This window comes from Leucopleurus acutus (genome assembly GCF_964270905.1).
Source record: "Leucopleurus acutus genome assembly, chromosome: 7".
NCBI lineage: Eukaryota > Metazoa > Chordata > Mammalia > Artiodactyla > Delphinidae > Leucopleurus > Leucopleurus acutus.
Window position 1 is genome coordinate 89891893 of NC_139150.1, and position 18364 is coordinate 89910256.

At 45.1% G+C, this 18364-nt stretch overlaps 1 protein-coding gene across 1 annotated transcript in view; it reads left to right on the top strand.

The window, feature by feature from the left end:
* IPPK (inositol-pentakisphosphate 2-kinase) overlaps positions 1–18364 on the top strand; it is a 48168-nt gene that overhangs the window by 22893 nt on the left and 6911 nt on the right. The window contains exons 7-11 of the mRNA XM_082842611.1: positions 2283–2341; positions 2744–2816; positions 6274–6553; positions 8499–8649; positions 9392–9494. Coding sequence (XP_082698737.1) covers positions 2283–2341; positions 2744–2816; positions 6274–6553; positions 8499–8649; positions 9392–9494 — 666 coding nt within the window. The remainder of the gene's footprint in view (positions 1–2282; positions 2342–2743; positions 2817–6273; positions 6554–8498; positions 8650–9391; positions 9495–18364) is intronic.

Genomic DNA, 18364 nt, shown 5'->3' on the forward strand with positions numbered 1-18364 from the left:
GTCTGTGCTTTGTTGTTTGTGGCCTCTGATGCTCCATTAGCTTAGGTGAGCAACTAATGGTTTAACAGAGATTTCTTAAATGCCTGATACCATTAAGTCTCCCAGGCATTACTGAGGGGCTCTGTGTGTGTACTGGGGCCTGCCATCAACACTTAGCAGGGCGGTTGCAACTCTGCCTTAGCCTTCACTTCTGCAGAGCCTCAGATCACCAGAAGGTGGTGGCCTTTTCAGGTCTTTCTGGAGCTTGTGCATGGCCTCCTAGATGCCCAGGATATACTGGAGCTTTTCAAAGCCCTGTGTACATGTCCTTCCTCTGCTTTTTCTTTTTAGTTTTAGGTTAGCCTATTGTTTGCCACAACTGTTAACCAGTATCTCAGGAAGTCATGAAGTTAAACAGTTGCCTCTGAATATTTTTCACAAATGTCCCTGGGGGAAAATGCCCCCCCCCCTTTTTTTTTTTTTTGCGGTATGCGGGCCTCTCACTGTTGTGGCCTCTCCCATTGTGGAGCACAGGCTCTGGACACGCAGGCTCAGCGGCCTTGGCTCACGGGCCCAGCCGCTCTGCGGCATGTGGGATCTTCCCAGACCGGGGCACGAACCTGTGTCCCCTGCATCGGCAGGCGGACTCTCAACCACTGCGCCACCAGGGAAGCCCGAAAATGCCCCTTTTATAATTGGTTAGCTCTGAGTCAAGTAAGTGAAGACAGGAGACCAAGAGACAGGTCAAATAATGACCACTCTCTGGAAATGAGGCTTTGGAGAAGCTCCTACACCATTTAGCCTTCTCCAGTGGCTGCCACACTTCTGTTTTCACTGTGATTGGGGATGTTGGTTTTTAGGGTTCCCTTGGTGCTAGACAGAAGGAGTAAGAATAAGGCATTAAAAGTGCCACATAGCTCACTGTTCTTATTTAGATATGGCCATTTTTCTTGTATAATACTTTCCAGATTGTTGTAAGCCTTAGGTTAATTTTCTGGTTTCTGAAAATTTTGATCCTGACTGTTTTTGCCAGTTTTCTCCTTGCCCTTATGGGGGAGAGAATTTCTAGAGGTCCTTAGTCCATCTTCTCTTTGTGGTGTTATAATTTTCTAGGCTCTTAGGAAAAAGAAGGTATGTGAGCCATTCCCTTTAGGAGATGGTTTTCATTGTTACGATTCATTTTCAACATATATGATGGATTTTTAAGAACTGTGTTTTTTTTTGCTATGAAATAATACCTGCTTGTTTAATTGATAAAATATGTAATTTTATGAATTAGGTCTCCTGCCTTCCCAGAGGTAACTCACGTTGTCAGTTTGCATGTCCTTCCAGACTTCTTTCTGTGCCAACAAAAATATACGTGTTATTCAAGTGGAAGTGAGGTGATGCCTTTCCATACACATATTCTCATGTGTGCTTACACGTGCATGTGTGCACACATACACTTTTATAAAGCAAATATGGAGTCTTGCCATAAGTTATTGTTCTGCTAATTGCTTTTTTCACTTAAATAATCCTTGGAGATTGATTGTTGTGTATCCTTCAGGGCTTTTTCAATGCATATTTAGATACATGGCATGTATAGATGCACATATCCTTTTTTTTTTTAAAGCAAAAGTGATTTCATATGCATTGTCCTGCCAATTGCTTTTCTCCTTGAATAAATATTGGTGATTTTGAGCTCTGCCTCTTTCTGTTAGTGGCTGCATATTATTTATTCATTCCTTCATTCAACATGTGACTTGCTGTGTGCTGGCCCATACGAGCAGATGTCCTTTGATTTATTTAGTTGTTTCTAGGTCTTGCTGTCACAGTTAGGTCGCAGTGAATCCTTGACCCAGCGATTCCTCATACATTTGCCAAATCAGGGGGCACGCACATTTAAAATTTTGATGGAAACCAGCAAGTTGCCTTTCAAAAGGTTGTACCAATTTATCTCCTCGCTGACAACATGAACTTGCTAGTTGGGTGCACCCTCCCCTTCCTGGATATTATAATTGTAAAGATTTGTTCATCTGATTACCAAAACTCAGCCATGTCATCTTATAAAGGTGCTTGCTGCCGCTTCTCTGCTCATGTGGAGGGGCTGGCAGCTACGTGAGGCTCTCAGAGGAGGGCCGAAATTTCCTGGGGTCACAGTCAAGCCCCCTGCCCCAGCTAGTGATGTGCACTTGGAGGTGGTGTCATCTGCTGGGCCCTTCAGCTGCCTTGTTCATCTCACAGTCACTTGGGCTGTTTTGTGTGTTAGAGTTGGAGTGCTCCCCCAGTCCACTCATTGATACCATGTGGTGGTTTCTTAACAGGTAGCAACTGGCAAGTGGAAGCAGATAAGTAAATATTGTCCCCTTGATCTCTACTCAGGGTAAGTGAACGCTTCTCCTTTGTCCCTATTGCTGACTTTCTTGGTTGGGGGTGGGAGTGGGCCGCATTCTGTGAGGTGGGGGCTACTTGACTGCAGATAGCCAGGGCCCTCGGCAGGGCCCAGGGTTCTTGCCTAGGGTCAGTGTTGCCTCCATAGGTTCCTGCAGATTACCTGTGGGAGCCAGTGGCTGGGAAGGTATTGCCAGAGGAAGGGGCAGAGAGCAGGGTGGGGATTAGGGGCAGGGATGGGGGTGCCTCTGTGAGTAGGGCTGGGGAGAATGCAGCTCCTTAACCTGCAAAGCTCAGAGACCTCGAGTGGCAGCTCTTGGGCATGTCCCCTGAGCCACGGGCAGGTGAATGCAAAGTCTGCTTTAATTCTGTCAATAATACTTTCTCTTTTTAGAAATAAACAGAGAATGTACTTTGCTTTGAAAAGCTTGTTACAGGAGGCACAGAACAACTTAAAGATCTTTAAGGTAAGAGCTGCTTCTGTCTTATGGCACTTTTAGGGTGGGGCCTGTTGGTGTCTGAACTGAGCTGGATGAACCCATGGTGCTTTGGTCCTTTACAGGGCCCTGTGACCTTGCAGACGAGGGCATCTGGGCTGGGGCTGGCTTAGCATGATACTTTGGGTCCTTTTTCCAAGCCTCATTTCATGGGCATGTCATCCTGGGACTCCTGGGATGTGTGATGGTGACTCCTTGACCACTGGGTGGCCTCGGGCTCCTTTGACACATAGACCCTGCCTCTGGTTCTTGGAGAAAGATGGCCCTGACTGCGTCCCAGGAGCCTGTGTGGTTGAGATGGAACAGGAGCTGGGGCAGAGCATCCTAGAGGGTGGCCACACCTGTGCCTTTCCTCCCGAGTAACTTAGGGGACTTATAATTTGGGGATCTCCTTGTCAATTAGTGAGTTCTCAGAGTCCTGCATCCTGATCGTGGGAACGGTTCTGCATGCAGAATATTCACCATCTGGCACTGGCACCTTCTGCTTCCTTATTGCCACCTGCTGCCGGCACCCTGACCAGACTTGCTGAGGCCCTGTGGTCCCCTGGCCTCCTGCTAGCAGGAGGAGGAGGAGAGGCTGAGGGACAGGAGTGTGGAGAGAGGGGGTGCGGGGAGAGGGGAGGAGGGGCCCAGACCTGAAGGAGGGCTTGGTGTGGCCTGTGTTGGAAATGTGTCCCCTGGGATCCCCCTGGTCACCTCCTTTTCTGCTTACCACTGACTGCCCCCAGTCCTGGTTATCTTCTTATTAAGTATGACATATAAGCGAGAGTTTGTGACAGGCTCCAGGTTCACAGGCTCTGGATCTGTGTGGAGTAGCAGGGCTGTTGGGTGTGGACAGCCTTGTGCCCTCTGTGTCCTGCTCCGTGTGGATAGTGCTGTTCTGCACACTGGATGCCCCTCAGAAGTGGGCTCAGAGAAGTTGGGAGGGAAGCCTATTCTTGCCTTGCTTCCCCCCATGGTTCAAAAATCTGGTCAGAGTGAATCAACTTTACCTTGTCTGCCTCCACCTTCCCAGATCTAGAAAAAGAGGACATTTTAAAATCAGTTTTTATTTCTAAATCTTATAAAGACTTCAGGAATTGTATATTTAAATCCTAAAGATAAGTTCCCTTTCATCTGGGGATTTATTTGGAACCTATAATGAGGCTGGCATTTTGTCCTAAATGGACCCTTTTCTGACTGCCCCCGCCTAGGCTGGCCCACACTTAAGCTGAGTGGTGAGTCTGGCTTGGCCCCTGGATGAGCTGACCTGTCCTGGGGCCTGGGACCTGGGACTGAGAACCCTGGCTATCTGCTGCTTCTGTTGAAATCAGCTGGGCGAAGAAAATCCAGAGGTTGAGATAATAGTTTCAAAAGAGATGGATTAAAAGAAGTGACACGGAATGGCTTTTTAAAATAATCCCCAGAGCAAGTCAGTACATTATTGCAAGTGCCAGCATCCCTCAGGAGCAAGCTCTCTGGTTCTGAAGCTCATGCCTTCCCTTGTTGTGAAATTCCATGTGGGCCACGGTCGGCGCTGCCACCGTGCTTTCTGTTGTTGGAGCCTTCTCCTTGTCTGTCCGAATGTTGTTCACAGACTCCAAGTCTGTGGCTCTGTCCACTAATACTGGACACTTGTGAGATGTGGGAGACATGCGGGGTTGTCACAGAGCCCAAGACAATAGCTCTCTGCCAAATGTCACATGAGGTGTTTGAGCAACCATGTTTGTATATGTAAAATGCCCATCTACCTGGATTCCAGACACTGGGGAGAAGAGACCTTCTATTGTCCAGGGGTCACTCAACTGCTTATGGGCCTGGAGGAGAGAGTTTCACGGTAGGCCAAGGCTGCCCTTGCACTGGACCGCAAACCAAACTCTGGCCCTACCTCCTGGTTGCAACCCATGTTGACTGGTTTTGGCTTGGTACTCCATCTTGGCCTGCTTTCCTCCTGGGAGCTCCTGCTTTTCCTTTGCCTGGCGCACCCTCCTCCCTCTGTAAGGCCATCTCAAGGGTCAGCATCTCTTGTTGGTTTCCCCTGGTCCTTTGGCCAGCAGTGGCCACAGTTGTGTTCCCATCTCCCTGGACACCCACATCTGTGAACTCTGATGGTGCTAACAGGGGGCTCCCAGGGGAGGCATCATGCTGCTGAATCCCGGGAACTTGCTGAGGGAGGAATGTCCAGTCCACACTTCTCACTGGGTTGAATTGACCCCCCATCTGCCACCTGGGGGCAGAGCAGGGATCGTCCTCATCGTATTATCTACTACTGCATAACAGCCACTTATCATCTCAGTTTTTGTGGCCAGGAATTAAGGAGCAGCATAGCTGGTTCTGGCTCAGGGTCCCTCTTGAGGCTGCATCCCATAAGAAGGCTCAGCTGGGGCCAGGGCTCTGCTCCTAGGATGGCACCGCCACAGCCATTGGCAGAAGGCCTTAGTTCCTGGCCATGTGGGACTCCACGGGGCTGCTTAGTGCGGCTGCTGTGATCTGAGAAGAGAGTCATCAGGACAGAAGCCACAGCATCTTTTATAACTTAATCTTGCTGGGGGTATGCTATTGCTCTGCTCGTATTCTCAGTCACACAGACCAAACCTCCACAGTGCAGAGAGGACTACAGAGTATGAGTGTCAAGGGATGGGGGCCATTGGGGACCTACCTGGAGGCTGCTGACCACGCTGTCTCACAGACAAGGAAACTAGGGGCAAGGGATTCATCACTCCCCTGGGATTGGCTGATGCTCAGGGTGTGGGGACCAGGATTTCCTTAGGGGTTTTCCTCCTAGATACCACAGACCCCTGTAAAAGTCACAGGGTTGTACCCACTGAGCATCCTTTCATGTAGCCCTGGGAACATTGGTGCCATAAGGAATTTCTTTGCTGGACTTGGTTTTAGAAGGCAGGATGGCCTCAAAGATGAAGATTTCTACACTAGTGATGCTGTTGGCCTTACCCACCCTGGCTGGAGCCTGGCTTAGTCTTTCGCAGAGGACAGAAGCCCTCTGGGATGCTGGCGGCCGATGTCCACACTGGCCGAGAAGTTTGCTCAGGGTCAGATGACACCGTGTGTCCCTCAGTAGCACAGTAGTGTCACTTGGCCTCTTGCGTAACAGGCTAGGGCCTTTGCGAGTTTGTGCTTTGGGCTGAGTTTGCTTGAGCTTGCTAACATCCCAGGTGTTCTGGTCTGAAGGTTTGTATCTCAGACCCAGGGCTCTGATCTTTGGTTCTTGAGAACTTTTCTCCTTTTTCATGTTCCAGTGGGATATTTCTCTTGGTCAGTGACATGGTACAGGAGGGTGGGTTTCCCCAGAGGGCTGCAGTATGCAGAGACCCCAAATGGGGGCATGTAAAATGTCCGGTCCTTTGGCCTGTCTAGTGGATGGGGACGGAGGTGTCTTCCTACTGGCCTGTTGGAGTTGACGTTTCCCTGTTTCTTTCCCTTCCTGAAGAATGGTGAGCTGATTTATGGTTGTAAAGATGCCCGCAGCCCTGTGGCTGACTGGAGTGAACTTGCACACCACCTGAAGCCATTCTTCTTCCCATCCAATGGCCTGGCCAGTGGGCCCCACTGCACAAGGGCCGTGATCCGGGAGCTGGTGCGTGTCATCACACGGGTGCTACTGAGTGGCTCGGACAAGGGCCGGGCGGGCGCCCTCAGGTCGGGGCCTGGGCTGCGGGGCCCACCCGTCTGTGAAGCCAGCCCTTTCAGCAGGAGCCTGCGCTGCCAAGGTAGGCCTGGTGGGTGGGCTGGGTGCAGGGGGAGCACAGCCTGTGGCATGGCCTGCGAAGGTCCTGCCTGGCCTCACGGAGCTTCTGTGGGAGCAGCCTCAGTCTTGTCAGGGCTCCCCAAAGCTGGGCCTCCCTGTCTCTCAGCCCCAGGTGGGGTTACTGCCTTTCTCATCTCTTATCTGGGTTTATAAGTTGCAGCATACATTTGGCCTATAGGGTTTTCCCTAAATATTGTCCCACACATCTGTGCATCCTTTGTGGTTTGCTGAGTGTTTTCTCTACATTGTCCTGTTCCATCTCATTGCAACCCAGGGGATAGGTTTTCCTTGGCCTTTTTCTTAGATGGGAAGAATTGAGGCCCAGAATGTTGCAGTCCCACAGTGCAAGGCCCTTTAGGGCAGGTGGGTGGCCTCAGTGGGTGGCAGTTTGCAGACAAGTTGTGAACACAGACGTGAGGGACCTGTGGCTCTGGGTGCCTCCTTCTCAAGGCCCCATTCCTCACAGACTTGCTGTGGGCTGACTTTGACTCAGTGGGCATCCAGACTTCAGGGCGATCCGGTGACTGATTTGGGTTTTTGCCATGAATGTTCATGGCCTCCTCGTTTGCCACCTTTGTCGCCTGCTGGTGGGCTCCACAACACATTCAAGTATGTGGCATGCGGAGCCATAGCCAGAAACTTATTTTGAGGGGCCAACCAGGAAGATTCAGATTATTCAGTTTTTGTGCTGCTGATCCTTGTGGGTTCTCAGAGCCTCTGAGGATGGCCGTAGGGGTGTGACATAGGAAGATGGTAGCCCTGCTCTTGCGTGGATTTTAGGTGCTACTGTTTTGCCGTACAGTTTCCTAAGCACAAATCACCCTTCTTCTGTCCCCCATTTCGCATTTTTCTTAGTACAAATGAATTTTGTGGGTATTTTTCTTGTTGCAAAAGTGATACCTAGTCATTTCAGACAATTTTGGTAAACTTATGCCCATATTTGGGTACTTAACTGCTTTTAAGTAGATGGAACGTGTTTGGAAGGACACACAGATGGACACTGGTCTGAGGCATTGTTGACACCTGTGGACTTTTCTTCCAGACCTTCCCTGCGTATGTACACAGACATAAACCTGACCCATGGGATGTGCAATGTGTTCTACATACTATTTTGTAACCTGATATTTTTGCCTGATTAGTATAAATCTGTATCTGTATCAGCAGTTGTATTTTTTGAAATTTTATTGACCATGAGGTAGATATTCCACTGTATGAATAGCCTATAATTTTAACAAATCCCTCCTAGTTGGGCCTATGCACTTTCACTCTGTCTTACATGACTGAGCATGTTTTGCCAGAGGTGGGGGAGGTCAGAGGTCAGAGGTCAGAGTGTCAGAACTGCACATGGCCACAGCTGCTCCCTGTGACTTGGACCCATACTCATATATTTGTTTGTTCATAGGACATGGCTGTTTCTTTGAAGGGTGGGATAAATGGGCTGGGACTCTGTCTCCCCAGCCCTCGAGGTCCCCGGTGCGTGGCAGGGGCCCGAGAATGCTCGAGTGTGGAATGGACCTTGTTTCCGCACCATCCCTGCCATGACAGCTCCCTGCTCAGTGTGGTCACTCGTCTCTCAGTACGGGCTGTGGCTCTGGGCTCCACAGATGCAGTCTTGCAGTTTTGGAGATGTCAACATGGTCGTTTTAAATTTTGTGTCTTGTCTTATTTAGACTGAGGGTCATCTCTCTAAATTCAGATCTGGGCTGGTGTGATGGAGGTTGAAGGATGTTGAGAGGAAGGAGAGGCACAGAGTGAGGTGTGGGTCACCTCCCTTTCTTTTGTGCCTGGTCCTGAACGTCTGCTTGTCCCAGCCCCAGCAGCTCCGTGAGGCAGGGTGCGGCCTGTGCCCGCCACCTTCTTTAGTCCTTGACAGTAAACCTCTCATTTTCCCCTGATGTTCTTGGTAGGAAAAAACACCCCGGAGCGCTCAGGGTTACCGAAGGGCTGTCTTCTCTACAAAACCCTCCAGGTGCAGATGTTGGACCTGCTGGACATCGAAGGCCTCTACCCTCTGTACCGGCGGGTTGAGCGGTACCTGGAGGAGTTTCCTGAGGAGAGGTGAGGCCCAGGTCCAGGGCTCCCCTGCCCTTTCTGGGCCCACATGGGGCCCCAGCAGCCCTGAGGGAAAGATGGGGATGAGGGGAGCAGGTCGGCCCAGTGGGAGGACAGCATTGGCCTCCCAGGAGGATGACTCACCCCAGCTACCTCCCCTCCCTGCCCCCAGATGCCAGGCTCGGCCCAGAGATTCAGTGCCATGTGAAGGAGGACCAGGGTCCTGTCAGATCAGTGGTCATTTGCCCATTTCTAGAAAGGAAAAGCACATCTTGTGAACCTGACAACCCTGCATTAGGCAGCTCCATGTCCTGAGTTGGGCTGAGCCTGCAGGGGGCAGTGCTGCTCCACAGCCAGTGAGCCGTGCTCACCCAGCCGCTGCTGGGCTTTGGCCTTCAGGCACTGCCTTGTCCATCTCCCGGCCATCTTGATGGGGGTTGCTAGGGTCCACACCTGTGGCATGTGGTGGAGGCTGGGGCCATTGCCCAGGCCTGGCTTTGCTTCCTCCCTAGCACCCCTTCACTAGCATCTCTTACCTGGACACCATTTGTCATAAACAAGAGATGTTCAGCCTTGGCTCTCCTGGTTCTGGTCTTGCAAGACGCTTCATAACGAAGTTTAGCATTAGGAAGAGATGAATCCATTAATGTTCTTTAAAACCAGATGTATGATTCTTAAACTGCTAACAGTTTAACAAATGATTTCCAGGCAGCTTTGTTATCCTGTTTTTTTGTGCTTTGTCCTTCAGAAAAACATTGCAAATAGATGGGCCTTATGATGAAGCATTTTACCAGAGGCTACTTGATCTTTCCACTGAGGATGATGGCACAGTGGCTTTTGCACTGACAAAGGTGGGTAGATCCTTCCAGAAACACACTGCATGCTTCTTAGGCTCTTAACACTAACTCGGGGTTTTCCTAAGAAGTGTTTCCCAGTACCTACCCCTGATGGTTAAAGCAGAAAAATTGGGGATTAAAAAAACGTGGCTAAAGTTTCCCCCAGATGGACTGGGCCGGGTGGTAATAACGTTACTTAGTTTCTAGGAAGGATTTCCCTGTGTTCACTTGGCTCCAGGCCACCCAGGGCTCAGCCCTCTCTCCACCCTCCCTGTACTGGGGTCCAGGACCTGAGGCCACTGCTCTGTGCTTCCTTCTTAGCAGCCTTAGAACAGGCTAGCGCCAACCATTCCTCTCCTTACAGCCCTCAGTGGGACTCTAGGCCCGGACCCCACCTGTGGTTGTGTGTGGCTGGCTTCCTTCCTCCCCATACCTCAGGCCAAGGGTCACCCTGGGAGAATCTCTTAGGGAAAAGGCCTCATCCCATTCTTTCTGGTTCTGTAAAATCGGAATTCAGGGGCTCCATGAACTTGGATAGGAAAAAAATTACATCTTTGTTTTCACTAACCACTGATTGAAATTAGTGTTTCCTTCCATTATGAATGTGGCAACAGCCACTGTGTGGTCAGCAGGACCCCCAACTTTGCCATTTAGAGAAATCAGACCTTTTAATTTCACACTGTAGTTGCTACAGATATCTCATGATATCTTTATATTCTTCACTCCTGAGATTTTGTTATGTAATACTACATAATATATTTGTTTTAAAAAATAGTTCAGTATTTGACATGGTCAAGCCTCTATTTTTTATTTTCTGCATTTAAAAATGTTATTCTGAGAGGGATCCATAGGCTTCATTGGGCTGTCAACGGTTTTGCTAAAATGGTTAAGGAACACTGTTCTAGTGGGAGCAAAGTGACAAAAAGGTAGGAACAAAACAGAATGACCTCCTTCTCTACATCCTCTGGGCAGCTGCCCTGGAGCCCTTAGTTTAACTGTCCTGGTCCTGACAGTGTGTCTGTGGTTCTCACTTTTAAGGGTCCTCACTCTTGTCCTTGGGTGGGTGCTCCCTCCCTCCCAGGTTGGGTGCTCCCTCTTCTGCAGCTGTTGGGCTTTTGAGGAGGTCCCCTCCAAAGCCAAGGGCCCTGAGGGAATTAGCTGAGGTGCTTGGGCATAGAGCTGTCCTCAAGGTGGGGAGAGACCCAAAAGGGGGCCTCTATCGGAATAAAGTGACGGACTGCCCTGCATTGTCTGCAACTTGGGTACATTGATTTAGTAATAAGTATCAGTATTCCATTTTTCAAGAGAAGAAGCATAGGACTTTACTTCCTTTTTTACACATTTCTATATTTTTCAAAATTGTAATAAATAAGCATGGATTACTTTTTAATTTTATTGCAATTTTTAAACCTCATATGTAAACATAATCTTGTAAGAGATTCAAGCAATCATTACACAACTATCAGAATGACTAAAATAGTAACATTGAAATAACACTGAATGCTGGTGCAGAGAAACTAGATTTGCAGAGCTAAACATGCATGTGCCCTATAACCCAGCACCTGCACTCCTGGGTATTTGTCACAGAGAACGGAAGACTCAGGCTCACCCAAAACCCTGCACAGGAGTGTTCATAGCAGCTTTATTTGCGATAGCTAGAAGCTGGGCACAACTCAAGTGTCTGTCAACAGGTGGCCTACAACAGGTTACATAAACTGGAACTGTTGAGCAGTAAAAAGGAACGAAATCTCAATACACACAACAACCTGGGTGAATCTTCAGAGAAATGTGCTGAGTGACAAAAGCCAGTCCCCAAAGATCACACACTATGATTCTGTTTAAATGACATTCTTGAAATGACAAAGATGAATGGTTGCTGTGGGATGGGGAGGAGGTGGAAGGAAGGGGGTGTGGTTATAAAAGGTCAACACAGAGGGATCTTCTGGTGATGGAACTGCTCTGTATTTTAACTGTGGTGGTAGATGCATCAACCTACATGTGTGATAAAATACACATACACAACACACAGGACTACATGTAAAACTTGGGAGATTGGAATAAGATCATGGAGTGTATCAACGTCACTATCCTGGCTGTGATATTATATTATATAGTTTTGCAAGATGTCACCATTGGGGGAGACTGGGTAAAGGGCACTCAGGATCACCTGCATGTGAACCTACAATTATCTCAAAACAAATAATTTAATGAAAAATATTCAAGCAGTGAGTATATTGTCCGGGAAGATCCCACAGGCCGCGGAGCAGCTGGGCCCGTGAGCCATGGCCGCTGAGCCTGCGCGTCCGGAGCCTGTGCTCCGCAACGGGAGAGGCCACAGCAGTGAGAGGCCCGCGTACCGCAAAAAAAAAAAAAAAAAAAAATGTGATGTTATTCCTGCCCAAGCAATAGGTGTCCACTGTTAACAGTATGTATCTTTTCAGAACTTCACACTAACACTCACACACACACTCACTCATACCATTTGGGGGATTATCCACATTATACGTGTTCTTCACTAGCTTGCATTTAACCTAACATGGCTTGAAGTCTGTCTGTGTTGGAATATAAGGGTCTGCCTCTTTTTTTGTTTTAGGGATTTAGGTTCTGTTAGTTGGAATCTGAAGAAGGTGGAAGTGAAGCTGAAGCTGGGGGAGCAGGTTGAGAATATTCCTAGGCTACGGACTATTGAAAGTTCTTTCATGAATACTGTTTATCTAATTGAGCTTTGTTCCTCTGATGAAATGAGAGAGGTGCGAATATTGTATTTATTTCGAAGCTCAGGAAACTGCAGCCCAGCGTAATTCTTGCTTTCTGACTATCGTTTAGTATTCTGTAATGGGAGTCAGCAAACTTTTTCTATAAAGGGCCAGACACCACAGCTCTCATCCCAATCTAGAAAACTGATACTGGTGCACGATGGCTTGGAATGGGCTGCAAGGGCCCATACGGTGATTGCTATGGGCGAGGCACAGGAGTCTTATCTGGAAGGTAGAGGAGGGTGTATCCAGGGGGTCTGGTTTGGGGTTGACAAAATGTGTTTAGGGCTTCTTTCCAAGTTCTGCTTTTACATGATCTCTGGACCCCTAAACTGATGGTTCTCAGTCCTAGCAGATCCAACACTCTTTTTCTATAGCAAATACTGTAACTCCCCCTTTACTATCTTGAAATGAAATTCATAGATAATATAACCTATCTAAACACATCTTAACTGTAATATAGATTTTTGTTTTGTTTTGTTTTTGTTTTTTTGTGGTACACGGGCCTCTCAGTGTTGTGGCCTCTCCCGTTGCGGAGCACAGGCTCCAGACGCGCAGGCTCAGCGGCCATGGCTCACGGGCCCAGCCGCTCCGCGGCATGTGGGATCTTCCCGGACCGGGCACGAACCCCTGTCCCCTGCATCGGCAGGCGGACTCTCAACCACTGCGCCACCAGGGAAGCCCCTGTAATATAGTTTTAACTGTAATATAAATGGGGAGAAAAAAAAAGGCAAGTATTTTGTCATAAAATAACATGTATTTAAATTAAAAAAAAAAAAGGCAGGGGTGGCAGAGAGTAAATGCTTTAGGCTTTGGCCATCTGGTCTCTGTTGTAGCTACTTAGCTCTGCCATCATAGCTCAGAAGCAGCCAGAGACAAATATAAATGAGCATGGCTGCGTTCTAGTAAACCTTTATTTACAAAAACAGGTGGCAGGCTTGATTTTGCCCCTGGCCTGTAGTTTGCTGACTTCTGTTCACTTTTGCTTGTTAGTTTTTATATTCATTTTTTTCTCTGTTGGTTTGGGAGTTAGACATTCTGCTACTGTCATTTTTCTGGTTACTTGTTCAATTTGACCATGCATATTTAAAGACTAAAATTAATAATTTAACCCCCACTCCCACCCCCAACACCTGCCACACAGACACATAATATTGGGTTGGCCAAAAAGTTCATCTGGGATACTTTAATTCCAGTTATCGCTCCCAACTTATATGCAGTTATTGTCATATAAGTTTTGTCATATAACTTTTCTTGGGCGTATACCTAGGAGTGGAGCTGCTGGGTCAAGTGGTAACTTATGTTTAACTTTTTCAGGAACTGCCAGACTGTTTTCCAAAATGGCTGTACCATTTTACATTCCCACCAGCAGTGTACAGGGTTCCAGTTTCTCCATATCTTTTACAGATCTTGTTACCTGCCCTCTATTTGTCTTATTGTTTTTTTTTTAAAAAATCGCAATTTACAATATTATTATTTTTTTTTTAAATGCTATTTTATTTTATTTTATTTATTTTTTTGCGGTACGCGGGCCTCTCACTGCTGTGGCCTCTCTCGTTGCGGAGCACGGGCTCCGGACGCGCAGGCTCAGCGGCCATGGCTCACGAGCACAGCCGCTCTGCGGCATGTGGGATCTTCCCGGACCGGGGCACGAACCCGTGTCCCCTGCATCGGCAGGCGGACTCTCAACCACCGCGCCACCAGGGAAGCCCTTACAATATTATTTTTTACAGGTGTTTGTTTAGATCTACCACGTTTACCCATATCTTTGCTTAACATTCTTATATCTCAGATCTTTCCTCTTTTTCCTATAAAAGTTTTATTGTGATATGTTACATACCATACAATTTACCTGCTTAAAGTATGCAATTTGGTGGTTTTTACTATATTCACAGATATGTGTAAGCAACATCACAGTCAATTTTAGAACATTTTCATCACCTAAAAAAAATTCTGTACCCTTTAGCCATCATCTCCTTATCTCCTCATCCCCAACAGCCCTAAGCAACTACTAATCTACTTAAAAAAATTAATTTATTTATTTTTGGCTGCATTGGGTCTTTGTTGCTGTGCGCGGGCTTTCTCTAGTTGTGGTGAGTGGGGGCTACTCTTTGTTGTGGTGCGCAGGCTTCTCATTGCGGTGGCTTCTCTTGCTGCGGATCACGGGCTCTAGGAGCGCAGGTTTCAGTATTTGTGGTGCGTGGGCTCAGTAGTTGTGGCTCGCAGGCTCTAGAGCACAGGCTCAGTAGTTGTGGCACACGGGCTTAGTTGCTTTGCAGCATGTGGGATCTTCCTGGACCAGGGCTAGAACCCATGTCCCCTGCATTGGCAGGTGGATTCTTAACCACTGCGCCACTAGGGAAGCCCCCTAATCTAATTTTTATCTCTATAGATTTGCCTATTCCAGATATTGCATATGAATGGAATCATTCAATAGGTGATCCTTTATGACTGGCTTCTTGCACTTTAGCATAATATTTGCAGGGTTCATGTGTATTGTAGCAGGTATCAATACTTCATTTCTTTTTATGACTGAATAATATTCCACTGTATAGATATACTGTATTTTGTTTATCCATTCATCAGTTTGATGAGCATTTGGGTTGTTTTCACTTTTTGGCTATTGTGAATAATGTTGCTATAAATATGTGTATAAATTTTTCTGTGGACATATTTTTACTTTTCTTGGGCATATACCTAGGAGTGGAGCTCAGGAGCTCAGGAATTTCAGGAACTGCCAGACTGTTTTCCAAATGGCTGTACCATTTTACATTCCCACCAGCAGTGTACAGGTTTCCAGTTTCTCCATATCTTCGACAACACTTGTTACCTGCCCTTTTGTTTTTAGCCATCCTGGTGGGTATGAAATGGTATCTCATTGTGGTTTTGATTTGCATTTCTGTGAAGACTAAGAGCATTTTTTAATGTGCTTATTGCCCATTTGTATATTTTCTTTGGAGAAATACCTATTCAGGTCCTTTGATCACTTTTTAATTATGTTATTTGTTTCATTGTTGAGTTGTAGGGATTCTGTATATTGTGGATAGTAAGCCGTTAACAGATATATGATTTGCAAATATATTCTGTCAGAGACCTTTTCACTTTTTTGATAATGTTCTTTGTTGTAAAATATTTGCATTTTAAAAACTTTACTTGTTCATTTGAAATATAGTTGATGTACAATATTATGTTAGTTTCAGGTATACTACATAGTGATTTGACATTTGCATACATTATGATATGATTACCATGATAAATCTAGTAACCATCTGTCCCCGTACACAAAAAAGTTTTTAACTTTGATGAGGTCCAGTTTGTCTGTTTTCTCTTTTGTTGTTTGTGCTTTTGGTGTCATATCTAAGAATTCATTGCTAAATCCAAAGTCATGAATATTTTCCCCTGTTTCTTCAAAGAGTTTTAGCTCTTAAATTTAGTTGATCCATTTTGAGTTAATTTTTATATATGATTTGAGGTAGAGATCCAACTTCATTCTTTGTATGTGGATATATAGTTGTCCCAGCACCATCTGTTGAAGAGACTATTTTTTCCCATAAATGTATGGGTTTATTTCTGGATAGTCAATTGTGTGCCATTGATATATATGTCTATACTTATGCTTGTACCCTGCCTTGATTACTGTTGCTTTTTAGTAAGTTTTGAAATTGTTCTTTTGCAAGATTGTTCTGGCTATTAGGAGCCCCTTGTAATTTCATTATGAATTTTAGAATCAGCTTGCCAAGTGCTACAAGGAAGCCAGCAGAGATTGTGATAGGGATTGTGGTGAACCTGCAGATTGCTTGCATATGGCCATCTTTATAATAGTAAGTCTTCTAGTTCGTTAACATGGGATGCTGTTCCATTTATTCAGATCTTTGTTTTTCTTTCAATAGTCTTTTCAGAGATACATTTTGTACTTTGTTAAGTTTATCCCTGAGTGTTTTCTTTTTGCTATTGTAAATGAAGTTGTTTTCTTAATTCCATTTTTAGATTGATCATTGCAAGTGTATAGGAATACAATTTGTTTTTGTATATTGATCTTATAGCTTACAACCTTGCTGAATTTATTAGTTCTAATAGTTTTTTACTGAATTTCTTAGGATTTTCTCTATATAAGATCATTTAGAGATAGTTTTACTTCTTCCTTTCCAGTTTGGTTGCCTTTTATGTCTTTTTCTTGCATAACAGCCCTTGGCTAGAACCTTTAGTGCAATGCTAAATGCAAGAACAGACCTGTCTGATTTGTTTCCGGTCTTATTGGGACAGCATTCAGTCTTTCATCATTATGTGTAATGTTAGCTTTGGGCTTTTCGTAGCTATCCTTTATTGGGTTGAAGAAGTTCCCTTCTTTTCATAAATTGTTGAATGTTTTTATCATGAAAGGATGTTGGATTTTGTCAAATGTCTTTTCTGCATCGATTGATATTTATTATCATGTGTTTTGTTTTTCTATAGATATGACATATTAATTTATTTTTGGATGTTAAAACCAACCTTGCATTCCTGGGATAAACCCCACTTGGTCTATGATTCTTCTTATATATTGCTGGATTCAATTTGCTATAATATTGTTGAGGCTTTTTGTGTCCATTCTCATAAGAGGTATTGGTCTGTAATACTGGCCTTGTCGAATGAGTTGGGAAGTATTTCAGCCTCTTTTTTTTGGAAAGGTTTGAGAAGGACTGATGGTAATTCTTCTTTAAATATTGATATTTGATAGAATTCACCAGTGAAGCCATCTGGGTCTGAGCTTTTCTTTGTAGGTAGTGTTTTGATACCCAGTTAAGTCTCTTTACTTGGTATAAAAAATGGTGCTATTTCTTCTTGAGTCAGTTTTTGTAGTTTGTACCTTTTTAGGAATTTTTCCATTTTATCTAAGTTGTCTAATTTATTGGCCTACAGTTGTTTACAGTTTTCCTCTTCTTCTTGAAGTATATCTTTTAGAAGTTACTTTAGTGAATGTCTTTTGGTAAATTCTCTTTGTATCTGTTTATCTGGATATATTTATATTTTGTCATAGTTTTGAAAGGTAATTTTTTCTAGGTACAAAGAAGAGGTTGATTATTTTTCTATTAGCATTTAACCATTTTATGCAACATTATCTGACTGTGGATATTTCTGCTGAGATGTTTTCTGTCAGTCTAACTGTCCTTCCTCAGGAGGTGATTATTTTCTCTATGGTTGCTTTTAAAGTCTCCTCTTTTTAAATTTGACATTTTAGTGCAATGTGATTAGGTGTGGTGTACTTTTAATTTATTCTGCTTGGTGTATGTTGTGCTTTCTCTATTTGTGGATGTGTCTTTTATTAGTTCTGGAAAATCCTCAACCATTTTCTCTTCACATATTTTCTCTTCTCCATTACCCTATTCTCTTCTTCTGGGACTCTAATTAGATATATATATCAGACCTCATTTTTATCATTTTCTTCAGTTCTACCTTCCCATTCACTGATTCTTTCTTCACCTGTGTCTAATCTGTTCATTCATTTGTTCAATGAGTTTTCCACTTCATTAGTTATATTTTTAATTTCTCTCAAAGTTCCGTGTGGCTCATTTTCATATCTGTTTGGTATTTTTGATAGTTCCTTGTTGCTTGCCCTCTTTTAAATTCCATCTTTTATTTCTTTAAACAATTTATGAATAGTTGTTTTATATTCTGTATCTAAGTTACAGTAAAATTTTGGAGGTAAAAAATCTCTTGTTATTTTACTGACTCATCCTTGCTGCTTTGTTTGCTTGGGTTTTTAATTATGTATGATTGTGAGCTCATATTTGTTTGATTTTGATCTATGAGAGTCTTGGGGACCTAAATAGGGGATGCTTTCCTCCAGAGGAAATATGGATTCTTGACTTAAGGGAGAAGTCTCAGGTTTAGACCCTGTACTCCATGGCTTATTCTAGAAACCATGCCTGCACTGACATTGCCTACAGGGCAGCTTAGCCTTCCAATTGCTCCTTGCTCAAAACTCTAGTTTCAGCTCCTGTGGGAGTGAGTGTGAGAAGAGGGGATTGGGTTGGGGATTTCCTTTACCTTCTGCAAGCCTAGCAGTGCATTAAAAGTGTTAACAGGGATATCATTGTTTTGTAGGAGGTGCCTTGGAAGTTCTCCATACACCTAAAAGTGTTGTTCTCC